The sequence below is a fragment of the Vicugna pacos genome, chromosome 18, assembly GCF_048564905.1.
Source record: "Vicugna pacos chromosome 18, VicPac4, whole genome shotgun sequence".
NCBI classification, from domain to species: domain Eukaryota; kingdom Metazoa; phylum Chordata; class Mammalia; order Artiodactyla; family Camelidae; genus Vicugna; species Vicugna pacos.
The window spans coordinates 30,150,856-30,175,979 of record NC_133004.1 but is presented as its reverse complement, the minus strand read 5'-3'; the positions used below and the strand labels follow the sequence as shown (position 1 = coordinate 30,175,979).

Genomic DNA, 25,124 nt, shown 5'->3' with positions numbered 1-25,124 from the left:
CATGCTATCATTAGAAATAATACACTCTAGTTGTCATAAGTCACTAAATTTATGGGTGGTTTGTTAGGCAGAAATAGCTAACTGATGCGCTTGTTCCAAAGCCCATAGTCTTACCCATACCTCCTTCATGTTGACGTCACTCTCCTTGGGTGAAGAAAGCAAAGAAAGCTCCAAAACTTCCCTTTCCTTCCTAACCTGGGGGAGGGTTATCCAAGGGGTACGAGTAGAGAAATGGTCCCAGAAGTGACATGCAAAAGCAGACATTTTTTTGTGGGCTGCTGTATTCCTACTGAATGCTAGGAACTCAGTATCACTCATCACAGAGACCACTAGACCAGCATTTCTTAAAACTCACTCATTGAGTACTTCCTTTGTAGCCTTCTCTGTGTCCCTGCACCTGCTATTTACTTAATATTTTACCTTAAATTGACTTCTTCTTAATCTTATATGAATTATATTATTCAGTTAGTATATTATATATTAATATATATATAATATTAATACTATAATTTTAAGTGACTATACATATATTCACAACCTTAAATGGAAAACCAGTATCACATTCTCTACATAGAAGAGAACTATACAAATAAACTGAAAATGAAAAAAAAAATTAAATTCTGGCTATGGTTGTCTGGACTACGAAGTTACTTAGCTTGAGACTTGCATTCTTTTTGTTGAACACAGAGATTAGTCATTGAAGGTAAAGGCATATTAGTACCAAACTGTGCCTTTTTCTTTTATGAAGCCAGGAGGATTGACAGCGAATAGGAAAAGGAATGGTGTTCCCACCATGTAATGTGACGTTATTTAATGCAGTCTGTGTACATCTGAAAGGTCCTGGAGGACTTGTTGCTCATACTTTGGGAAACACTGCACTAGATTACAAGCTCCCTGAGGGTGAAGACAAGCTGTCTGATGTGTCCTGTGTTTGGCACAGTGCTGGACATATTTCTCAAGGAAATTTTTTTAATGAATTAGTTGAATATATAAGAGCTCATTTTTGGTATCTTTTGAAAACAGAATGGTCGTTGTCTCCAGACGTTTCATCATTCAGAGGCTCAGACACCTGTTATCTCTCTGCATCTTAAATCCTACATCTTTTGGACTCACTGCAAATGGGAGATGTCTTCCCTCTTCTTAGTTCAAAGATTTAGCACTTATTTTAGGAGATCATATATAAAAATTATTATTGCTGATCCCCTACCCAGGGCCCATGAAACAGAATCCTGTGTACATGTGTGTGTTCATGTGTGTACACGTGTGTGCATGTGTGTATTTAGTAATGCCTTTAGATTCCCTTGAAAAGAAACTATTAATTGGGCTGTTGTATTTGTTATTTGTGTTCTCCACATCTTTTCCACCTTGTCCCGGTAATGGTCTCCAGTTTTCCTCCACGGTCCAGTCCCTCCCATTTCTCATCACATATGCTTCAGAGGAGGCTCCATGCTCCCCATCCCTTCCAGCTTAGGCACTGTGTGACCCAGGCCTGAGCCAGTTAGCACATCAGACTGCTCTAGTCACAGTGATTGGCACAGAGAGAGGCATGGGGAACCATCAAACAGGAGGTGTTTCCTAGGCATACTGCTATGGAGGCAGGTGCTCTTCCCATGCTGGGCTGGAAGTTGAGAGGATGAAAGTGTCCGCCATCTTGTTGACACGATGTTGAACCTGTTGGGGATGGCACCCTCCAGAAGAAAGCTGGCAGACAGAGAGAGAGGGAGAGGGAGAACAAACAGAGAGAGAACCAGGTCCTAGTGGCATCACTTGACCCGGTACTCTGCCATAGCTGAAACCAGACCAACCCTAGGTTTTTCCCTTGGGTGAGCTAATGAATTCTCTTTTTGTTCAAACAAATTTGCGTTGAAGCTAAGCCTTCTCTAGTTTAGACATTGACTTCCAGACAACATGGAGCCAAAGAGTCCTGAGAGAGCAAAGGCTGGACAGAACACCAGCGCTTGAAGGGTCTTTGAGAAGTGACTTTAATCGGACCAAAGACTACTTACTGGCCACCACAACATGTCCCCTCCAGCGAGAAAGTAGCCTTTTACTGTGTCTCTTTTGGTCTTCACTGTGGACTGAAACAAAGAAGAGGCATGAGTGAGGGAAAAGTGAGCAATCAGAGGCATCCCAAAATGGTCTAGGGCACAGATTATCAACTGGGAGTCCAGCAGGCCAGACTTGGACGTCAAATATGTATATATTTTTTCTTTTTGTTTTTGCTTTTTTTTTTGTCTGTTTGTTTTGGCAAGAGTCCCTGAGTGATACTTCCCATGGGAAGCTGTTTACCTGAAATGTGTTACTTCACTCTTCTTTTTTAAATTGAAGTACAGTTGATGTACCATATTATATATTACAGGTGTACAATATAGTGAGTCACAGTTTTTAAAGGTTATACTTCATTTATAATTATTATAAAGCACTGGCCACCTTCCCTGTGTTGTACGGTATATCCTTGTATCTTATTTTACACATAATAGTTTGTACCTCTTAATGCCTTAATCCCGTATTGCCCCTCCCTTCTCCCCTCTCCCCACTGGTAACCACTAGTTTGTTCTCTGTATCTGTGAGTCTGCTTCTTTTTTGTTATATTCACTAGTTTGTTGTATTTTTAAGTTCAGATATATTTTATTTGACCCATGGTTTTTAAGAAGATTTTCATTTGAATGCCTTTAGAGGAGACATAAATTCTTCAGGTCAGCACACCCCCTATCACTCCTTACTTCGCATATGTATAATAATCTACTTGGCCATCCTAGGCATTTGAGTTTTACACCCCTGGCTCGTCTATGACAGCTCACAATGAATATCATTTATTGAGTGTCAGTTCTATGTGCCAGACACTATGCTAGGAATTTTGAAGCATTATCTCATTTTCATCAACGCCTATAAGGTTGATGTTCTTTGGCCAATTTAACAGATGAAGAAACTGAGGCTCAAAAGTAAAGTCACTTAACTAGTGCCACGTTTCTAGAGAGCTGGGCATTCATGCCCATGTCAGCCTGATTTCAGAGCTCTTTAGGAGTGAGCTGGCACTACAGGTGCTTCAGAGGACACATTTTGACCACTAAGTCTCTATGCGATCTTGGATAAGTTGTTTAAGTTCCTCTGAGCCTCTAGATGTGGATGTTGGCGAAAGGAATATTTCTGGATGGGAGATGATGTGAAATGGTAACTTTTCATCCCTGCAAATGATCTTACCATAGAAAACAGACACCATGACTCATTCGTGCTGAACCCTGGCACAGGAAGTATTCTCCAAGAGTAAAGAATTCTTTGCGCTAAAAGGGATCCTCTAAATCCAGGGCTTCCCAAACCAGTCAAATACATCAGAGTCTTCTGATTCTCTTGTGAAATGTAAATTCCCAAGGACTCTAACCCTCACCCTAATTCTACCCGTACCGCTAATCCTGATCCCATTCCTGTCTGACTCAAAAGCCCTGACTCTTAGTATCTCATCCAGCTCAATACATCCTGCTAAGGTGGAGGAAACAGAAGAAGGTCACATCCGTGGTCCTTGGGATGTCCAGCACTTTAATCTCCTTCTTGATTTGGAGGAGGGGAAACTAAGAAGTAAGAGTAGAGAAATGATCTACAAATAGTCGAATTGAAGTGGGGAAGTAGACTGCAGTTTTTAAGTCCTTTGACACGAAAATCAGATAGTAGCACCTCCTCTCAACCATTCTTATCCCAAAGTTACTAAGCTCCTTGATATGTAAAGAGTTCCTAGAAACTGATAAAAGAAGAACTTAATGGGGAAAACAGTGAAACCATACATAAAGGAAACAAGTGGTTTTTAAACATATATAAGGATGTCCACCCCCACTTATTATAAAACAATAATACATTGAAATATTGTGTTTCCCTGTCAGTTTGGCAAAATGAAAAAGTTTGACAATGCAGTGTTGGTGTGGATGTGATCATGTGACTTTCTCTCATACATTTAATGATGTGTGTGCAGACTGGCACTACCCCTAAGAGGGCAATTTGATGAAAACTATCATAATTGCAAAGGCACATATCCGTTAACCTGACAATTCCACTACAGGGGATTTATCCTTCATTATAGTTGCACATATCCAAAATAATGTGTCCAAGATTTGTTTATTGCAGCATAACTTTTAGTAGTAAAAGATGGGGGACAATCCAAATAACCTTCAACAAGAAACAGGTTTAAATAAATTACAGTATGATCATCTAATGGAATACTGTGCAACTTTTAAGAAGACGAGGAAGCTTCTGTGTACTGACATGAAAAGATATCCAAGAAACACTGATAAGTAAAACATATCAAGGTAAAAAACAGTATGTATAATAACCTGCCTTCTATGTAAGAAAATGGGAAATATACACATTTATATTTGTTTGGATTTACTTAAAGAAACTCTGAAAGAATACATTAACGTACTAAAAAGTAACAGCGGACAGAAGGGTAGTAGTAAGACTTTTCACTGTATGTTATTTAGTTGTTTTTGTTTCTGAACCATGTGACTGAATTGTCTCTTTTAAAAACATTTTTTTAAAAGAACATGGATTTCAAAGTGAAAGAAGTAGAGATTCTAACCCCAGCTCTCCTAACTTACTAGCAGAATAAGAAAATTAAATTATTTGAGCTTCATTTTCCTTATCTACAAAATAGGTAGAGTAATAGCACCTTACTCACTGAGACCTGTGCAGATTACACGAGATAACATAAGTCAAAGTGCCTAACACAGTCCTTGACACAGTCGACACTTAATGCACTTTAAAAAATTTTTAGGTTCTGATTACTTTCTGACGGTGAGCTAGTCTCCTGCCCCGCCCCTTTGCCTCCCCCTGGCCTGGCTTACCCATAGTCCAACGGCAAGGACAAAGAGGAAGTACAGAACCAGCACTGCGATGTCACCTGCCTCCAGTGTCCTCTGGGGAAAGGCTTCCAGGGGATCTGACTGTGTGGGCTGAGGGCTGCTGGAGCTGCTCTCCATGGTCCTGAACGAACTCTCTCAACCCTGTAGAAGTGCAAATACTTGTCAGATGCCAGAACATGGTGCCACTCTTCTCACCCTCTCCGTGACTGTCTCCTTGGGGCATCCAAGCAAGACACGTACAAGGATGTGTGATGGTGCCAGAGCTCAGGAAGGGAGATCCATCCATTCAGCAAATATTTACAAGGAAGCCCCATCAAATCTACAGTTAATTTTTACCAACCCAACCACTCACTTGGCAATACCTAAAGAATAAATGATTTAAGTAGTATAGTTGGTTCACCACCCTCTTCCACATAGCCAGGAGTGAGAGAGAAACAGGACAGCAAGTCAGTCTCTGTTTCCCAGATACCTCACAGCTGGGTGACAGACAAGCCAGCAACTTTGTCTGAGGCTCAGCCAGTCACTACAATCTTGTTCCACTGCTGGATATACTCATAAAAATGCATTTTAAAAATAAACACCTATATAATATCTACTACATGTCAGGCATCATCTTAAGGGTTTATAAACCTACAAAGTGAGCACTGTTGTTATTATACCATCTTAAGATGGACAAAGTTGAGGCACAGAGAAGATAAATAACTTGCCTAGGGTAACACAGCTCAAGTGGTAGACCTGGGCTTGGGAGGCAAATAATCTTGCTCCAGAATCCATGTTGTGAACCAATATCCTAAGCTATTTCTCAGTATATTACACCTCCTTGGGCAATTTGAAGGATTCCTGGGGTGGGTAGAATCATGTCCCTCTCAAAGATGTTTACTCCTAATCCTCAGAACCTGTGAATGTGTTACGTTATATAACAAAGGACAATTACACTTGCAGATGGAATTAAGGTTGTAAGTCAGCTCTTCTCAAAATAAGGAGATTATCTGAGTGGGACTAGTGCAATCACAAGGGACCCTAAAGAGAGAGGGAATCAAATGAGAGGACGAGAGAGATGACAATGTGAGAAGGTTTGGCCCAATGTTGCTGGATTTGATGTTAGAGTAATAGGGCCATGAGCCAAGAAATGCAGGTGGCTCTAGAAGTTAGCAAAGGCACATTAATGGAGTCTCCCCTAGAGCACCCGGAAGGAAGTCAGCCCTGCTGTCACCTTGACTTTAGCCCAGCAAGACCCATTGAGAACATCTGACTTCCAGAATTGTGAGATAATAAGCTGGTGCTGTTTAAGATACTAAGTTTGTGGTAATTTGTCACAGCAGCATTTGAACACTAATAAAATTCCCAGGGATAATTTTTTACTATATGTGATTTGGGCTTTGACTTATTCCTGTGTTAAGATGCGACTCCACTCTGAGGGTGTCAGTCTCGAGGGGTTCAGGAATGAAAAACTCAGTCCTGCCTTCCATAATGCACAGCCCCATCATCAGGGAAACCCACTTATAGGTAATGACACAGCAGGACATTTCACTCAGCAGAGGTGCACAGAGATAGATGCATTAAGGGTTCAAGCTTAGGGGTCATCCAGCTGACGCTACCACTTACCAATCCCGAGAATTTGGACAAATCCCCTAACTTCCCTAACCCTTAGCTTTCCCATCTGCAAAATGAGGCAATAAGAGTTTACATTTCAGGGAGGTGGGCATGGCTCCATGGTAAAGTGTTCACTTGGCATGCTTGAGGTCCTGGGTTCCATCCCCAGTACCTCCATTTAAAAAAGAGAAAAAAATTAGTCACATTAAACCATCAATTCTTGATAAAAACTTTTTAAAAAGGAATTTACATTTCATAGATCGCCATGAGCTAGTACCTATGAAGTGCTGAGAACAGTGGCTCGCACAGCTGTGCTCTGTAAACTGTAGCTCTATTACTATAATTACTATTACCATTATTTTCTACAATGTGTGGGGAGGCAAGGACCACGTAGTTTTACATGGAGGAATCCAGACGGCAGGCAGCCTGTGAGCTGGGTTTTGAAGAATGAGTAGGTGGTCTGACATGGCATGAGCGGGGATGGGGGAGCATTCCAGGCCACGGCAGCAGTCTCAGCAGACACTGCGGTGGGAATAAGCACACCACGCTTAAGAAACCATCAGGTTCTTGCCTGAGTATTAACCTAGATCGGGAAGAGGGTGATGGGCAACGAGGCTAGTCAGCTATGAAGACATTATACCAGCTCTTGAATGTTATTCAAAAATTTCAGAAGGTCAGTAGTTTTCAACCTATCAGACATCATCCCCTGTTTTTATAACAAATATGTTGTAATACTCCTTTCACTGAATACTAAAATGAAATGCATGGTTAATGTTACCTACCTACACACATCATTAAAAAGAATCATTATAATGCTCTAATTCTGCTATAAAAGAGGAATTTTTTAAAAAGCAATTTATGATAAGATGATGGATAATTCAACACACAACTGCTCCATCTGACTCCACTGGAAGACCCAAAGGGGCAGTCAGATCCTTCCACCTATTATACTGAGTAAGTTTTGAATTTAAGAGAAATATGGACATTGGGGCACCTGGGCACCTGGGCAGGATGTTTCCTGTCCTTGAAGCAGGGTTTTTGATCTGTAACACTACTGGCATTTTGGACCAAGGGATTCTTTGTTATGGGGGCTGCCTTGTGTATTGAAGGATGTTTAACAGCATCCCTGGTAGCTACTCACTAGATGCCGATAGCACCTTCCCTGAAGTTGTGACAGCCACAAATGCCCCCTGGGTTGAGAACACTGCCTTAGAGCCCTCAAAAAGAGGCTGGACGTTCACTTAGAACCTCAGGGGGGCGCTCAGCGACCTTTAACGTCCCTTCCCATGCCAAGTATAGTGTTGAACTTCTCTCCCTGGGGTTGATCCTTGCTCTTCTTCCGTTGAGAGGATGCTCACAGCTTCTCAGACCTGGGACGTGGTGGCCCTCTCCATGGAAGAGAAGACCCAAGCAACCAAGGATCCATAGCATTGATCCAAAGACGGATGGAAGAGAAAAGGAGGGAAGGAGGAAAGACAGATTTGCCAGGATCAGGCAAACCCATCTCAGACACTTGCCCGGCTCTAACACAGGAGGATGTGGCAGAAGCCCAGATTCCACCCCAGATCACCCCTCAGCCCTCTCTGCTTCAGTCCAGCCTAGGTTTCATGATCATTGTCATCTGTCAAATGGGATGATGATAACCTCACTGAACCAGACACCTTGCAGGGGAGGAAGTGGGAAGGGAAGACTGGTGCTGGAGACACACCCTAGGGGGGGAAGTAGAGATTCTTAAAGGAGTGTCTAACCAAGAGGCAGATTCTGGAGACTTGGGGAAGAGGAGTTAGATGTCCTTAAGTGTTGTTTTCTCAAGGATGAAGCCCCTGTTAGGTAGGTGGTGCCGTCACCGCACTCCCCAGTCAAGGAAGTGAGGATGTGGTCTTACGCAGCTGGTAAGTGTCAGAGGCAGAACTCGAATCTGGATCTACCTGATTTCAAAGCCTGCATCTTTTTTCTTTCTTTTTTTCTTTCTTTTGGCCAGTTTGTTGTTGTTGTTGTTGTTGTTTTTGAAGTATAGCTGATATAAAATGTTGTGTTAATTACAGCAAAATGATTCAGTTATATATATATATATATATTCTTTTTCAGATTCTTCTCCATTATAGGTTACTGTAAGATATTCAGTATAGTTCCCTGTATTATACAGTAGGACCTTGTTGTCTATTTTATATATAGTAGTTAGTCTTTGTTAATCCCAAACTCCAAATTTATCTTTCCCCTCCCTTTCCCCTTTGGTAACCATAAGTTTTCTACGTCTATGAGTCTGTTTCTGTTTTGTAAATAAGCTCATTTGTGTCATTTTTTTTTCTAGATTCCACATATAAGTGATGTCATATGATATTTGTCTTTCTCTATCTGAATTACACCACTTTGTGTGACGATCTCCAGGTCCATCCATGTTGCTGCATTGGCATTATTTCGTACTTTTTTATGGCTGAGTGGTATTCCACTGTATAAATATACCACAACTTCTTTATCCAGTCATCTGTCAATGGACATTTAGGCTGTTTCCCGTCTTGGCTATTGTAAATAGTGCTGCTATGAACATTGAAGTGCATGTGTCTTTTTGAATTAGAGTTTCCTCTGGATCTATGCCCAGGAGTGGGACTGCAGATTGATATGGTACCTCTGTTTTTAGTTTTTTAAGGAACCTCCATATAGTCCCCAGGAGTGTCTGCACCAATTTACTTCCCACCAACAAGGTAGGAAGTTTCAGAACCTGTAGTTTTTCAAACACTTCAACTGCTTTGATGTACTTTGCTGCTTCCAAAACAGGGGGCTTGGGGAAGACGGGGACAAGGGGCACAGGAAGCAGCTTAAGGTGGAGATGGACCCTGAACTGGGGAGTGGGGCAGATTGTTCTAGAACCCAGCAGTCTGAAAGGGAGGAAACGGAGGAAGGAGGGAGGCAGGGCAGCAGACAGACTGGTGAGCCAGCCCTCCCCCCGTCCACAGCGCCGCTCCCAGCTGCCCCTTCCAGGCCTCTGCCTGCCAGGCACCGAGAGGGGTGGGAGCAGATAAACAAGTCATTCATCACCGGCTCCGGGCAGGCTGGCACCGGCTCCAGGCTCTTCCCGCGTCCCAGGGAGGTGGGGGCCCGGTCGACGGCTAGGAGGGACCGTCTGTGTCTTCAGGGTGGGAATAGGACCTAGAAGAATGGACCAGAGAAGCTGCGGACACCAAGTGTGGCTGCCTCGGCCACGTGCTCCGGACGGTTCCCTCCGCGGGCCCTGGTTCAGCAAAGCCATTCTTACTGTCGCTGTAACAGTAATAATCTCTAAAACTTACTGAGCACTATTTATGGAAGTGCCAGGCCTGCAGCTCACCTTACACATGTCCTCTTATCTCATCCTTGCCAGCCCCTTGAGGCAAACATAGTATACCTCCATCTTACAGGTGGGAAATGGAGCCACCAAGAGGTGAGAGGGAGCTGGGTTCGGGTCCTGGCTGCGCCACTTTCTGGGTCGCAGGAAGTGCCAGAGGTGGGATTCGAACCCAGGTCCTGCACCGAAGCTCACTGTGTCACTGAGTACTGGCTGGTCTGCCTTCCTTTCCTTCCTTCCTCCTCCCCTTCTTCACTCCTCCCCTCCCTCTATCTCTGGGTCCTTTTTTTTTTTTTTTTTTTTTAATCTGGCATGCTAAGCATGCGCTCTACCACTGAGCTCTACCCTCCCCCCAACCTCCTCTACCTCTGTTTCTTTCCCATAAACATTCATTAGGCACCAGCTGTATGCCAGGCTCTGTGCTGGGCACGGCGGACCTGGCCCCCATCCTTGCAGGTTCTCACCCAGCCCCCGGCAGCACTGTGCCGTGCCCAGAGCCATCCGTGGCACTGCCCTGGGAGGGCTCCACCTCCTCCTGTGAGGGCCCCTCCCCTGGGGGAGGCCAGGGTTAACTGGAGTCTGTGCAAAGTGGGTGCGGTAACAAGAGCTTTGTTTGCAAGAACACCCTGCCCTTGTGGTTGCCAACTGGCCAAAGAACAGAGGAAACTCAGCAAGCAGGGTCGCCTGCTCACCCTCTTCCTTTCGGCCACTTACATCATTTGCCAGAGCAGATGTGGGAATTTTCCGCGCCCCAGTGTGAAACAAAGATGGGGAAGGGGGCGGGGCTCTGACTGTATTCGCTGCCTTTGGTTTTCAGTCTGGCTCCTGTGTGTTCACTGCGGGGGCTACATTATTCTTTACGACTTGTGTGTGCCTGAAACATTTTGCAATGAAAGAAAAAGAAACAAACGGAACAAGGTGTACAGCATAAAACCACACGTGTCTACTAAATGCATTCTGAGACAGAAAATGTAGTACCAACAGTTTTGCCAGGATGTGGGCACATTTGCTGAAGAATAGCAAACACATTAGCAGAGACAGAGAAAGGGAGAAGCAGACAGAGGGACAGAGAGAGAAACTAAGGGAGGACACTGCCCTGGCCAAAGATGACAATGGCCATCTAATTACTTACAAGTTTAATTGTTGACAAAAATTCCCTGGGAAACAGATGTGTCGTGATCAAATGTAAAGATGTTAGAACTGTATTTCCTGGTTCAAATCTCCACTCTACCTCTTATTAGTTCCGTGATCTTGAGCAAATAATCTCTCCAATACTCAGTTTCCCCATCTATAAGATGGGGATATGAATCAGACCTACATCACAGTTTTGCTTAAAGTATTAATCAAGTTCATTATGGATTTGATCAGGTCCAGAATACTTGGTCTGTCTCCTTCCTTCTTGTAAAATCACTAAAAAAAAAATGATCATTGACTTTGTGGTCAGACAGACCCTGGCCGCTACATGTATGAGTCTCCTTTTAAGCACACAGCACCCCTAAGAGGTCGGGTGTCTGGTTAACCCCGTTGAACAGGTGGAGAAAGCAAAGCCCAGGCTGAGGCCCCAAGGTCGCAGGTCACACCCTTGGTCAATGACTGACCTGGGGCTCCAACCTGGGCTTGACCTTCAAGTTCCTAACCGCTGCTCAGCACGTGGGCCCTTGGCAGGGAAAATTCCCGAGGTGACACAAGGGCTTGCAGAGGCCACACCTCCCAGGCCGATAGGCACTCACGCCCTTTCCTTCCAGCCCAAGGCCACAAGCCCGGTCTTTGGCTCAAGTCCAGGATGCCCAGAGATGGGGATGGTGGAGGCAGCCCAACCAGAGGCAGGGGGTCAGTTCTGTAAGGCTGAGCCGGGAGGCCAGAGCCTAAGGCTGCAGAAGGGAGACCTGAAGGAGGACCACCTCTGGCCTCCTCAGCTGGTTGATGCTCTGCGGTTCATTAGGAGCAGGTCTCTGGAAGAAGGCCCAGAGGACAGATGCCACTGGTCTTTGAGATGAAGCAGAGGCTGCGACTGTCCCCAGCCTGGCAGAAAGAGCCACAGCTCTGGCCATTAGGAAGGAAACCACAGGCACAGTGGGGCCTGGCAGCTTTCCCCAGAGAGTCTCCCTGCTAACAAGTCTGAGTGCAAGGGACCCAGTTGAGCTTTCTCCTCCATCTGCCTCACCTTTTCAGTGAGGACCTGGGCTCAGGACTCCTAGAGAGACTAGATGTCACAAGTGCAAGTTGGGAGCCCCAGACCTATCCATCCAAATACCAGCGTGGGCTCTCTTGAGAATGCTGGGTCAGCATCTCAAATGCAACACATCCAACTCGAAGACCATGGTCTTCAATGGCTGCCAGTCCTCCCATCTCATGAAATGGCAGCTTCATCCACTCTGCTTCTCATGCCAGAAACCCGAGTCATCCTTAAGCCTTGCATTCATTCATTCATTCATTCACTCACTCATCCAGTGGTCTGTAAGCACCTCCTACGTGCTGGGCATGGTGCCTAAGCACCAACGCTGCCAGGGCTCACAAACATCCCACCAAAGACCATACAATGTCCCTTTCTCAACTTCTGGAATCTACTGAACTCTAGTTCCACCCTTTTCTACTTCCAAAGACGAGCTTGAATCCATCCATTTTCCCTCACCTTTACTTCTATCACTTTCATTCAAGCCACTGTCACTTCCATGTAGACTGGAGCAAGTACTTCCTACCTTGCCTCCCTGAAGCCATTCTGGCTTCCTCCTTCACCTCTCACATGGAAGCACGAGGGATCTTGAACATAAATCAGGTCAGTTCCTTTTCTTGCTCAAAGAATCTCAGCACCATCTGACGCACTCCACCGTGGCCCCAGCCTCATCCCGCACGGTCTTCTATCTATCCCTGGAGCACTGTTTTGCTTCAGGGTCTTTGCTGTTCTGTTCCCTCTGCCTGGAATGCTCTTCCCTACACTCTTGGCTTGAGAAACTCCTACTCACCCTTCAGATGGCACCCCACTGCCACCCCCCGCCCAGGGAAGCCTTCTCTTGGCTTCAGTCTAAGCTGGATCCCCAAATGATTTGCCGTCATAGCAAACATGACCCCTCACCCCTGTTGAATCGAACATGCCATTTGGTTTGTACGATTCTCTCACTGCCGCCCATCCTCGCTGCGCGGTGAGCCCCACGAAGGCAGGGGCCATGTCCGCCTCACTCATATTGTGCCCTCAAAGCAGGCACTCGATGAACACTGGGATAACAAACAAATGTGGATTTATCTAAGCCTTTGCTGTATACACCCTGGCGACTGTGACCCCCTCAGAGTGGGAGGAGGGTATCTCTCCCAGTCGCTTCCCCAGAATCGCTTGTCAAGATGTCACTGGAAAACCAGATGTTGTGGATAAGCTCATGGCCGTGGGAGCTGAGTCTCAGCTTCGCCAACTCGCTGTCTGTGTGAGCTTGGGCACGTTTCTTAATGGCTCGCGGGCTCTGCCTGTGAATTCGGGCAGCTGTGCCAGCTCAACCTGGCCCGGGCTGTGACGCGCTCTGCACGTGTCTGCCGTGTACCAGTGGCTCCTGTCTGCCTTACAGTTAAGAGCAGCTGCCTCGCGGCAACGCATCTCCCAGCGTTTTGCTGTTTATGTGGATGGCTTCCCCTCCTTATCTCTCGGGTCACAGGACACCACACCTGTGGGCTGGGCTGTGCTGAGGTTCACGGTCTCAACTGACAGATAAGGAACCTGAGCCTCAGTGAGGTGAAATGATCCGCCCCTTGGCCCTGAACTTGGTTAAGAGGAAGAGCTGGGACCCATGCCAGGTGCGCTGGCTGTACCCACCCCTGCCAGACACATCCCGCTTGCCGGGTGCAGGATGAGTCCTCTCCCAGGAGAGGAGCTGGGTGCCCCCGCCCCGCCATCCTTCCTGCCAGCACTGTCTCCAGTCCCCTGCGCAGCTTCCCCAGTTGGCAGAATGGGTATCAGGTGGAGGGGTGAGGGTGGCAGGAATCTTACCTTCCTCTGGGGACAGAGTCCACCTGGCCTGGGTCCTGTCGGTGGTGTCCGAGGCAGAGGAGACAGAGGTGTCCGTGAGAAGGGAGGAACTGGGCTCCTCTGCCCTTGCAGCCTTGAGAGGACAGCGGTGGCCCTCCCTCCGGCACCGCCTGCTGTTGAGAGAGGCTCCTCACAGGTCAAACTCCAAATTCCAGCCTTGGCTGCAGCAGGGGTCAGAGGAGCCGTGAATGATCTCCCAGGGGCAGGGGAGAGGTCCTGGGGCCAGCCCCAGCCCCTTGAACTTGAACTTGAACTTGAACTCCATGCAGGCCCCCATGGGGAAGATGGCCTGACGTGAGCTCTGCCCACAGGGCCTCACCTCCTTTGGGTCCTCACCTGGTGGGGGGCCCATGGCCGGGAAGGGGAGGGGAGCCGCTGCAGCCCGGGGCACCGTCCTGCTCCCCTCACCCGCTCTGCCACTGGCCCGCCTCCACACTGGGGACAGGCAGGCTTGGGACGAGCCGGAGGAAGGGGGAGGGGAGATGCTGGCAGGGGAGGCAGGGGACAGAGGAGAAGTCCCAGGAGGGCACTTGCAGCAGCCCCACCGCTGCAGCCGCATAACAGTGACCACCTTTGTTCGGCTCCTTTCCTGTACGCTCTCCAGACCAAGGCAGGACAAAGACAGGCGCCTGCAGCCCAGAGGAGTTGTCAGGAGTGACCGAAGTCCGGCCCACAACACGAGGACAGGCAGTGGGGGACAGTGGAAGGCTTTTACTGGATACTCAGAGCATTCAAAATTAAAAAAAAAAAAAAGAGTTACTAGCATTTGCAAAATGAGAGATTTTGAACAACACTCTGGATTTCCCACTTTACTAGAAACTTCTGAGGGCCAGGCCAAACCAGGCCCACATGGCCACAGGGCAGCCGCTGCCTGGGGCAGGGTCGTGGCCAACCCGGCCCCCTACCACAGTCCTGACCTCCGGCCCACCTCTCCCCTGCCCTTGGCCTGCCTGGGCCCTGGGCGGGGGCAGCCCCTGGCGCAGAGCAGGTCAGGACGCATGGCGCTCTGGTCGAAAAGCTTCTGTGTCTCTGCTCGCTTGGTCTTTCCAACATGCCTCTAGGACAGATCCTATCAGTATCTCCATTTTACTGAGAGAGGGGAAGAGAAGGGTGCGTAAGTTGCCCAAGTCACCAGCTGCGAGAGGCAGAACCAGGATGGGAACCCCCATTTCTGGCATTTCATCCCACAATGCTACGGGGGCAGCGGGGCGGCTCAGAGACACATCCCGCTGGACGGAGGGCGGCCTGGATGCGCAGAGACTTAGCAATTGGCCTGACACCAGCATGAACCAAGGCCTGCAGCTGGTGGCCAGCCTGGGGGGACCAATGTCCAGAAGGAACAGCTAGGATTGGAGGAGGTGGGCAGACAGAGCAGGGAAAGGACAGACAACTTGACCCTGTGATCTGCTGCCAGAGGATTCACCACCAGGAGGGCAGTGGGGGGCACATTGCTCCACCCACCTGAGGTCCAGCCCTGACTTCTTGGGGTCATATCTGGGGGACCACAGGGTCAAGGTGGCTACAGACAAAGCACGTGAATGAGACAGGCGGGCCAGGTGGGGCTGTGAAGAAGAGCTGAGCCGTGTCCCAGGTGAAGGGGACAGCCACAACTCACCTCCAACTGGGGAAACACAGGCCTGGTGGGGTCAGACCTTCCAATTGCTCTAGAAAGATGGGAAGTCCAGAAGTTTAGCTTCAGGACTATTAATCAGTAAGGGGGTGATTGTGGCCCACCCGCCACTGGTGTGTCACCTCCAACAGTCTCTCTGATTGCCAGGTGCTTTTTTTTAACCCTCTCTTGGTGCTGTAGAAAACAGGAGAGAAAGATGGGTCAGCCAGTTTGGAGAATGTTTTGGAAGATTCTTAGCAAGTCAACATACCCCTACCTTACAGCCCAGCATATTCCACGTGTAGGCATGTATCAAGAGAATTGAAAAACACATGTTCCACAAATACTTGTACCCAAATGTTCAGAGCAGCCCTGCTCACCATCGTCCCAAAGCTGAAATAGCCCGATGTCCGTCAGCAGATCAGCGGACAAACCGCGCCACCTGCATACTTCATGGAAAACCGCAGTTGTTTCCAGTAGGACTAACTCCTGACACGTAACGCCGTGCGTGAATGAATCCCAGAAACCTGCCAGACACAAGCAAGTCCACCCTCTATGATTCGATTTATATGAAGTTCAAGAACAGGAAAGATGAATCTATGGTGACGGAAGTCAGAGCGTGGGAGGTAAGAACTGACCAGAGCACTTTCTGGGAGTTAATAGATTCCCATACCCTAAGCGGGGAGGTGATTACACGGGCACATACCATTGTTCAGACCCGTTGGACTGGATGAGATTTGTGCATTGCCTTTTACGCAAATGATACCTGAAAGAAATAGGGCAGGAGGTGCAGTCAGTGAGTTTAGCAGATGCAGGTCTTGCTTCTCTGGTGGTGAAGGCCGCGGCCCTTACTCAGATCTTACTCCCGGGAGTCAGGGCCAGCCCATCACCTCCACATGGGAATGTAGGTCTCACGGTGCCAAAGCACCAGATTTCCCAAGAGAAATCCCAAAGTCTGGACTTTTATATGAACGCTCCTGATTTATAGGGATTGGCAAGTAATTTGGAATTAACTAAAAACAGCTAAAACGCTGCACAGCCAGCCTTCTGTATCCACAGACTCTGCATCCTGAGATTCGACTACCCATGGATCGGAAGCATTCAGGGAAAAAAAAAAAAGATCTGGAAAGTTTCAAAAAGCAAAACTAGAATTTGCCACGTGCCAGCAACTATTTAAGTAGCATTTACCTTGTAATAGGCAGAATAAGGAATCTAAAGATGATTTAAAGGATGTGGGAGGATGTGACGTGTGTGGGTTACGTACAGACACTATGCCCTTTTATATAAGGGACCACAGCATCCTCAAATTTTGGTAACCACGGGGAGGTCCTGCAACAAACCATCTCCAGATACCGAGGGACGACTCGGTATATATCAAGCAATGCACATAGCATTCAGTTTGTGACCCTGTGTGATATTGTGACTTATAGTAAGAAATACATACTTGGTCTTTGTCCGCATTTCTGGCACAGCTCTCCTAAAACTTTTGGAATTTTCTAAGTGACCAGAGCGAGCAAGGTGTCTTTTGTTGGTGAGGTGACTTCCGGACCTCATCTATGTTTGGGGGCTGGTTGCCAAGGGAACTAGCCTGGTGATTAGAGGGTTGGGGTTTTTTTGGTACCCACCCCCACCACCCCGACCACCTGGAGCAGGAGAGGGGCTGGCGGTTGAATCAACTGCCAATGGCCTGTGATCTAATCAGTCATGACTATATAATCAAAACCCAAAAGGATGGGATTCTGAGAGCCTCTGGGTTGATGAACACGTGGAGGTTTGGGGAGAGGAGTGTGCTCAGAGAGCGTGGAAGCTCCACACCCTTTCCCCAGGCCCTGCCCTGTGAGTCTACCAGGCTGTTCCTGAGTTATATCATTTTGTAACAGACTGGTTATCTAGTCAGCAAAATGTTTCTCTGAGTTCCCTGAGCGTCTCTAGCAAACTGATCAAACCTGAAGAGGGAGAGCCTTTGGAAACTCCGATCTAGAGCGGGTGAGTCAGAAGCCCACGGCAACCTGGATTGGCGACTGGTGTCTGAAATGGTGGGGGGTGTCTTGGAGAACTGAGCCCTTAACCTGTGGGACGTGAAGCTGCCTCCAGGGAGACAGAGTCACAACTGAGCTGAATCGTCAGAGCATTACTTGGTGGCCGGGGGACAGGGGGCTGGATGGGGGAACCCACACGTTGGTATTGGTCCCAGAATCTTACCCTGTATCCCCAGGTCACACGCCCTGCTCGTCTGGAATCCAGGCTGAGCTCTACATAAGGTCACGATTCCTTCCTGTATTTTCTACAGCTTTTTAGAAACACATCTTCACCCCTTCACACACACACTGTCCTCCAATGTTGCTATTTATAGTAACAACTGAGAAGAGCAAACCCTAAACACCCTGAAATCGGTAAGCTTTCCTGGCCAGCAGGCAAGGGTGATGCAGGGAGCCCAGCTCGAGGGTTAAACGAGATATATTCTTTTGACTTAGTAACCGTGAGGCCTGGGGTGAGTCACCCAGCCCATCTGAATCTTCAGCGTCCACAGGTGCCAACAGGTGTTTGCAATGCCTGCTCCACAGGGGCTGAAACGAGGATAAAATGAGATGCCACAGGGACGCACCTGTGTCTCGGTAGAAGGTTCTGGGTCCATGCTGGCTCCTTCCCTCTCCCCGGACCTAACCCCAGTTAACCTCGGGCTGCCGGCCTTCTGTTGAGTTGCCACTGAGAACGTCAAGGCTTACTCCTTCTCCTTCTGATGGCTTCACCCAGGAAACACTGTGCCCCCAACCCTCCCCCGTTCCCCACTCCGAGAGGCACGTTTCTCACAAACCTGGGTGGCCTTTCATCCCCACGGGCTGCAGGAGTGTTCTGGTGAAGAGGCCACCGATGGGGCCACACCCCGGCCCTCCTCCTGGCTCCTCTGCTCCTACCTGCGTGACCTCGTGGAAATCTACCTGAATCCAGATTTTCTCCTCTGAAAAAGGAGATGTCATAATAACAGGACCGAGCCATTTTATCAGAAAGACTGGAGATTAATCCGTATAACATTCTTCGTAATACTAAGGTGTTATTTTTCTTTCTTCTCTCATTATTTCATGAATGTCCAGTGGCATCACTGGAAAGCTACAGGGCATGAGGCATCGCGACAGGCTGAATGCAGAAGCAGGTGTCAATAACCGGCTCTCTCCTGTGAAACCAGCCATCAAAGAGCTTTACAAACATGTAAAACAATGCCCCTCTTCTCATTCGATCTTTTGGGGAAAATGTGGCTGTTTTTCATAAAAAATGTTATTTACTTAACATGCAATGGGGTTGTTTTGTTCTTTTAAAATTAATTGATATTGTAAATGGTTTCTTCACTTAAACGTCCAATTCGGTCAATATCTCTGTATCGATAATCCACATAAATGAAATGACGGGGTCCCTTTACAAGGAAGGGTCCCTTTACAAGGAAGGTCCCTTTACAAGAGACCCAAAAGCCTGAGACTCACTGCACTGTGACAAATTTGACAGGAGCCCGGGCATCTGGGAAAACTCTTGGAAATGTGCTGTCTAAACCCCAAGCCAGACAATTCGCTAAAAGGTGCATTAAAGCAGGCCCTAGCTGGGAAGCCTGCTCGTGGCAGTAGGGTCTGTGAGAGACAGTTGTTTGTAACCCGGTAGACCTTGCCGGTCAGTGTAGAGCGGATCGTTAATGAATCAACCAGGACTCTCTTTAATCACTAAACACTTTAACAGCAGGTCATCTGCGACACGGAGGTTGAAGTATGGAGTGTGACTTCCACACACTTGGGGATTACTGGAGTGGAACAGGGTCCCGTGAAAGTCAACTTGACCAGAACTGCCACGAGCACGTGTCTGGGTTCCAAGAGGTGGTCTTCGTGACGGCCCTTTGTCCTTGGCAGCCTGCGAGTGCCAGCGTGGGGCCAGCTGTGTGGCGGTCCTCGGGTCCCTGGGCTCTGCCTTCCGTGTCTGGTTAAATCCTGGCTCTATCAACTTTGTGGCTTACGGCCACCTCTCTGCTTCACCACCCTGTGCCTCAGTCTCCCCACTTGTCAAATAGTTAGGGTTGTCTTAAGGATGAAATAAAAGGGTTATCTGAGGTGGGAATTGGCCAGCACAATCTTCCCTTCTCCCTCCCCACGTGACACGTGTGGCCGAGTGTGGCCAGTGGAACAGGAGGGGACAGGATCTAGGTGACTCCTGCCTTCCCTGCATCCAGTGAGGGTCAGTGTGTGTCGGGGTAGGTGGGGGGCGAGGAAGTCAACACTCCTCCCTCGGTCCAGGCTTCTCTGAGGGTCATCCCTCCCTTGCTTAAGAGGGAGGTGTATAGCTCAGTGGTAGAGCACATGCTTAGCAAGCACAAGGTCCTGGGTTCAATCTCCAGCACCTCCATTAAAATCAATCAATCAATTAATTTAAAAATCTAATTACTTTCCCCCAAAAAAAGTTCTTAAAAATTTTTTTTAAAGAGAAGGAGCTCGGGTCCCAAGCTGCCATTCTTTCCTGCCTTCCCTCAGGTCAGGGTGGTGACCTCCGAAACAGCCGTGGAGGCACGTGCAGGGGGCAGGACGGCTGCAGCCGCCTGGGCTCCTGATGGAGCAGAGAAGCCGCCCAAGCGGAGCCTCCGTGTGGACTGAGGAGTGAAACAGAAAGGACTTCCGTTCCCCAGCCATGTCACCGCTGGGGCTCTGGTGACCAGGGCTCCGCTTTCAACCCTCAAACATCCGAGTGCAGCGCTTGGAAGGGCGTCTTACCTGGGATGAGCACCGGGTAAGCTATGCAATGAGGACCCTGCTGTCCTGCTCGGGAAGGACACATGGCGTCCTGTCTCTCGTCACAGGAAACACACACAGAGCACGTTGTTAATCTCCGGCGGTGCCACAAGAGATGTGACTCTGCTTTTAGGCGCCACGGTGCGTGACCCGAGCAAGCCACCGCCCCTCCCCGAGGCCGCTTCAGCATCTCGTAGATGGAGGAGAGAAGAGTGCCTCCCACACGGGGTAGCTGGTGGTGAGGCTTCGATGAGCTAATTCATGCCAACTGTCGAGTTTCATTCTGCAAGTGCTAAGCGGATGTGTGCTCTTACTTCAGTGACTGTTTTCAGTATTTGTGGTAGAGATGGTCTCAACCGTTTCCACCTGGTGCAGTTGCTCTGCGTGTCACTGATGGCTCCCAGCTGAGCTGCTCCCCAGGCTTTGTCCTGGACCGAGAGCAGCAGCCTTTCCTGCACCCAGTGAGGGTCAATGTGTGTCGGGCTGGGTGGGGGGCGGGGAAGTCAACGCTCCTCCCTCGGTCCAGGCTTCTCTGAGGGTCATCCCAGCCGCACGTTCCCTGGAGGTGGGCTCAGGTCTCTGTTGCAGCTTCTTCCGCTTCCCAGTCCTGCCTCCCTCACTCTCTCACAAGTGTCCTCCGTGGGCACTTTCCAGCAAACCGCCTCCACTCAGATCTCCAACTCAGTGTGACTCAGGGAACCCAGCCAACTTCCGCCATCCGGTACCCCTGACCCCCCGGGGACAACGCGCTTGCCCCTACCCCGCTGATGGCCTCCTCTGTCCCACATCCATGCTTGGCTTCTCCTCCCAGATTTTTATCTCTTGAGAGGCAGCCTTTGAGGATGTGGCTTCTCCTTCCCTGAAATGTGCCCTCTCCAGCTTCTGAAAGTGAACTTTCCCTGGCCACCCCCACCTCCTTTCTCCTGCCTCTTTGAATTCTTAATCTTCCTTCTCAGGCACCCAGGCTCCTTTCTGCTTCTCAGATGATGATGTTACTTGAAACTTTATTCTACATCCATTCCCGTTTCCATGGTGTCAGCCATCACCTCTGATGGATAATCCCAAACTGATGTCTCTACGTAAGACCTTTTCCTTAGATGTACAACCATCCCTCCATCAGTTCATCCACCCACCCTTTCAGTCACCCACCCACCCACCTACCATTCATCCATCCAGAAACCCATTCATCCATCTACTTACCCATCCATCCATCCATCACCCACACATGCATCCATCCATCCCTCCCTCCCTCCAACAAATATTTTCTGAGTACCTACATTGTGCCAGGCTCTGGGCTAGGAGCTAAGGAACAAGTATCGTGTCCACATTATTTACACCCAGCTGTCAGCGAGGCAGCTCCTCTGGGCTGTTCCAGGGATCCTTGCCTCAGCAAGACCCAAAGAAAACTCTCTGCTCTTCCCTCCACTATGAAACCTACTCTTAGCCTCTAGGATCCCTTCCCTTGGCTACCAGCAGTTCTCAAAGTCAGAAATGTGGGGGTCATCCTAGACTCCTCCCCTCCGCTCTTTAGACCCCAGAGTCAGTCTCATTGATTCTCCCTCTTGCACTCATTGCCACCCTGCCCAAGTTTTATACTACAGTCCTGGTTCAGGTTTTTACAATTTCTTGCCTCAATTTCCATATGTCTCCCAGCTAGCTTCAAGTCCTACCTGCTTTCAGTTCTTCCTCTGCAACCTTCCAGAAGGAGACGGTTAATCTCCACTGTTCAACCACATCCCCCACCCCAGATTCCTTTTCCACCCTTCCCGCTGCTCTGTGCCCCAGGAGGCTGATTTCAATGAACTGTATCACCTGGCCTCCTTTGCTTTCTGGAATCCACCTAGACTTGGCCAGTGGGAGGCACCAGCAGGCGACTGGAGGGTAGAGAGAGTGGTTGGGTGTTTGTCCCTTCCTCCGCCCCACACCTCCCCCGCCCCCTTGCTGCCTCCCTGTGGTCCCGACAGTGGCTCCGCTGCTCCATGGCCACGGCTCTGCAGAGCTCTGTAACATGGTTTCCTCCTTTCCAGCCTCGAGATACCTGCTCCCCACAATGACTCCACTACAGTGCTTCACCAGCCCTCACTGGTGCCGCTAACTGCCTAAATCTCACAGCACAGTCCCTTTATGAAATAATCTTTGGCTAAATTCTTTGCACTGAGCTATCTCGCCCATGCTGGAACCCTGCCTCACAGGGCTTCCCCACTGTCTGTAGGAGAAACTCCACACGACACACTACTGGAATTATTCTTCCACAAGTTTACCTCCCTTCCTCTGTTCCTGGGACTTTGGGTGTGAAATTTCCCCTTTTCTTTTGTCATAAGCTTAACAAATTTTCCAAGAGAAAGGCTTTCCTAGGTCTAGCTTTTCCAAACAATGGTTAAAAAAATTTTTTTTTTCCTTCAAGCAATAGGAAGGGGCATCACTCAACACTCTTTTGGGTGTGAACTACAGAAACCCAACCTCAAACTAATTTAATTTAAATTTAATCTAGTTCAAGCTAACTTACACAAAAATAATTGGCTTACACAATTGGAACGTGCCAAGCTTCAGGTCTGGTGGGATCCAGGGTCTCGGATCATGTCAATGTGACCTGATTTAACTGGCTGCGCTCTCTTGTCTGGTCTTTGCGCTCAAGCAGCCCTTTTCTTCACCATGGTCTTGAGAGGCTCCGGGTACAGCCACGCAGGTTCAAGCCCAGTAGGAAACCAAGAGTCCCCAGCAGATTGGACAACAGTCCTAACCGTCCTTTGTCCACGCTGGGTCACGTGCCTATTCCTGAACCAGTTGTCTGGGCCACAGAGTGCAAGCTCTTAGTCCCTGCAGGCTGTGAGTTGTTCCCCAAGAAAGTCAGATTGGTATTTCTAGAAGAAGGGGGAGGGTAAGCTGGACAGACAAAATCAACGGACATCCACTGCCTTTGCTCATTGGCTCGTTATGAGGATCAAGCGACAAGTGCTTGCCTGGGGCATGGTTTGGGATGGGTTCTCCCACGAATGTGTGGCTGCCTCCTTCCCCTCCCAGAAATCGAAAGCCCCAAATCCCTTCCGTGAGAGGGTGGATGTGCCCAAGAATGGAGACACTCCTTTATTGTCTTTCCAGAACTCCTTTCCATCACTTAATGCCCCGAGGATACATACCCTCCCGTGAACCATTCCTGACTCTCTAAAACTAAGCAATGTAGGCATAGAATACTTGTGTGAACTACTGATTTTATCCCCCCCAAATAAAAATGAGATGATACTAATATCTCCTGCAACTGTATTTTTGCCACTTAACTCTGTCAGTGACACCTTTCCATTGTGGTTTATACACATCTGTCTCATTGTCTTACTGCCTGGATATTCCAGCTTCTGGATGAATGATACTTTATTTAACTGGTCCCTTCTCAGGGCAAATGCCACTATTGTTGCCCAATATCCAGTTCCCCCTTTTTCACTAATAACGCAGTGCTCACATTGTCACTGCGGACATGACATTGCGAATGAAGACTGCCAGTCGCCACCTTCCAGCTCTGCATGACTTAAGTTCTGACTAATGGGAGGTGGCCATAACTGAGGCATCAGAATGGGGGTCCCGCCCGTAAAGAGAAGGGGCACGCCCTCTCCATGACACTGTGTCTCTGCTCGCTGGCTAGGCTGTGACTGGGAGGGCGAGCGCTCCGCCCACGCAGAGCAGGGCAAGGCTGCAAGGATGGAAGGGGCCCTGACTCCTTCCAGCCAGATGGTTCGTTGACAGATCAGCCACAGCAACACAATTCTGTTGTTGAAGCCACTGCCTTTTGGGGTCTCCAGTCCAGCTGGTGAGCCAGGACCTCCAACCACAATACCAGAACCACCTGGCCACGCCCAAGACCTAGGGAATCTGACCCCGCATTTTAACAAAATCCCTGGGTGGTGCCACGCACGTTAACGTCTGAGAGGGGCTGATCTGATAGACTTAATGAAGGATGGTTCCCCTGTCTGCGGTTTTCTACTACAAGCAAATGACTACTGTGGTCAGCTCTCCTAGACTAGAATCTGGATGAGATTCTAGGCATAGGATTGCTGGTCCATGGCAGATGGACCTTTACCAAAGTTTTTGATGGTGGTGTTTTTTAGCTGTTTTGATTTTTTTTTTTAAGATTTAAGAAGGGTCTCAAGGGAAAGCTTGCTAATCTCTCTCTTACTAGATAAATGTACTGCACAAAGCGTCTTCCAGAAAAAGGGAATCACAGTGCTCCCCCTGCTGGCTATTTTCTCCACTTACAGGCAAGTGGGTCCAGGGTTGAAAGACCTTGCAACTCCAAACCCTCCAAGGGTTGGTAAAACCGCAGCAGATGAGGGGGATTCCGCCCTCACCAGGGCTGGCTGGCTGGCTTCAAGGCTACCCCCCGCCAGAACAGAACCACTGCAATGGGCATGCAAGTGAAGGGTTGTTGGCAAGAGTACTAACACTCTAATGCAGGACTGACCAAGAGGGAATCTTAAAAAAAGGCTAGACGGAAGCATGATTGATGCCCCACAAACCACGCATATTCAAAACATCTAATGAGGGGGAGGTGGGAATAGCTCAGTGGTGGAACGCATGCTTAGCACGCATGCATGAGGTCCTGGGTTCAATCCCCAGTACCTCCATTAAATAAATAAATAAAATTTAAAAATAAAAAATAAACGATTTCTTTAAAAAAAGAAGTCCAATGTAGAAATTTCTAAATTGAAGAAATAGTTGATGTACAATATTATGTAAAAGCCTCAGGTGTACAACAACACAGTGATTCATAATTTTAAAGGTTACACTCCATTTATAGTTATTATAAAACATCAGCAGTCGGCATGGAGGGGAGGACGACAGCGCGTTCGTTCTGGAAGGAGACAGTGTGTGGACTCCTTGGAGATGGTGAGAGATGCTATGAAGAAAGTAAAACAGGGCGCGTTCTAGACCCAGGCTTCTCACCCTCGGCTCTGCGGGCACGTGGAGTGGGGTCACTCTTTGCCGTAGGGGC

At 48.4% G+C, this 25,124-nt stretch overlaps 1 protein-coding gene across 1 annotated transcript in view; it reads right to left on the bottom strand.

The window, feature by feature from the left end:
• SLC5A11 (solute carrier family 5 member 11) overlaps positions 1-14,462 on the bottom strand; it is a 52,529-nt gene extending 38,067 nt beyond the window's left edge. The window contains exons 1-4 of the mRNA XM_072942098.1: positions 14,346-14,462; positions 13,736-13,935; positions 4,830-4,988; positions 2,007-2,078 (exon numbers count right to left, since the gene is read on the bottom strand). Of these exons, the coding sequence (XP_072798199.1) occupies positions 2,007-2,078; positions 4,830-4,964 (207 nt within the window). The 5' untranslated portion in view covers positions 4,965-4,988; positions 13,736-13,935; positions 14,346-14,462. The remainder of the gene's footprint in view (positions 1-2,006; positions 2,079-4,829; positions 4,989-13,735; positions 13,936-14,345) is intronic.
• Positions 14,463-25,124: the final 10,662 nt, after the last annotated feature.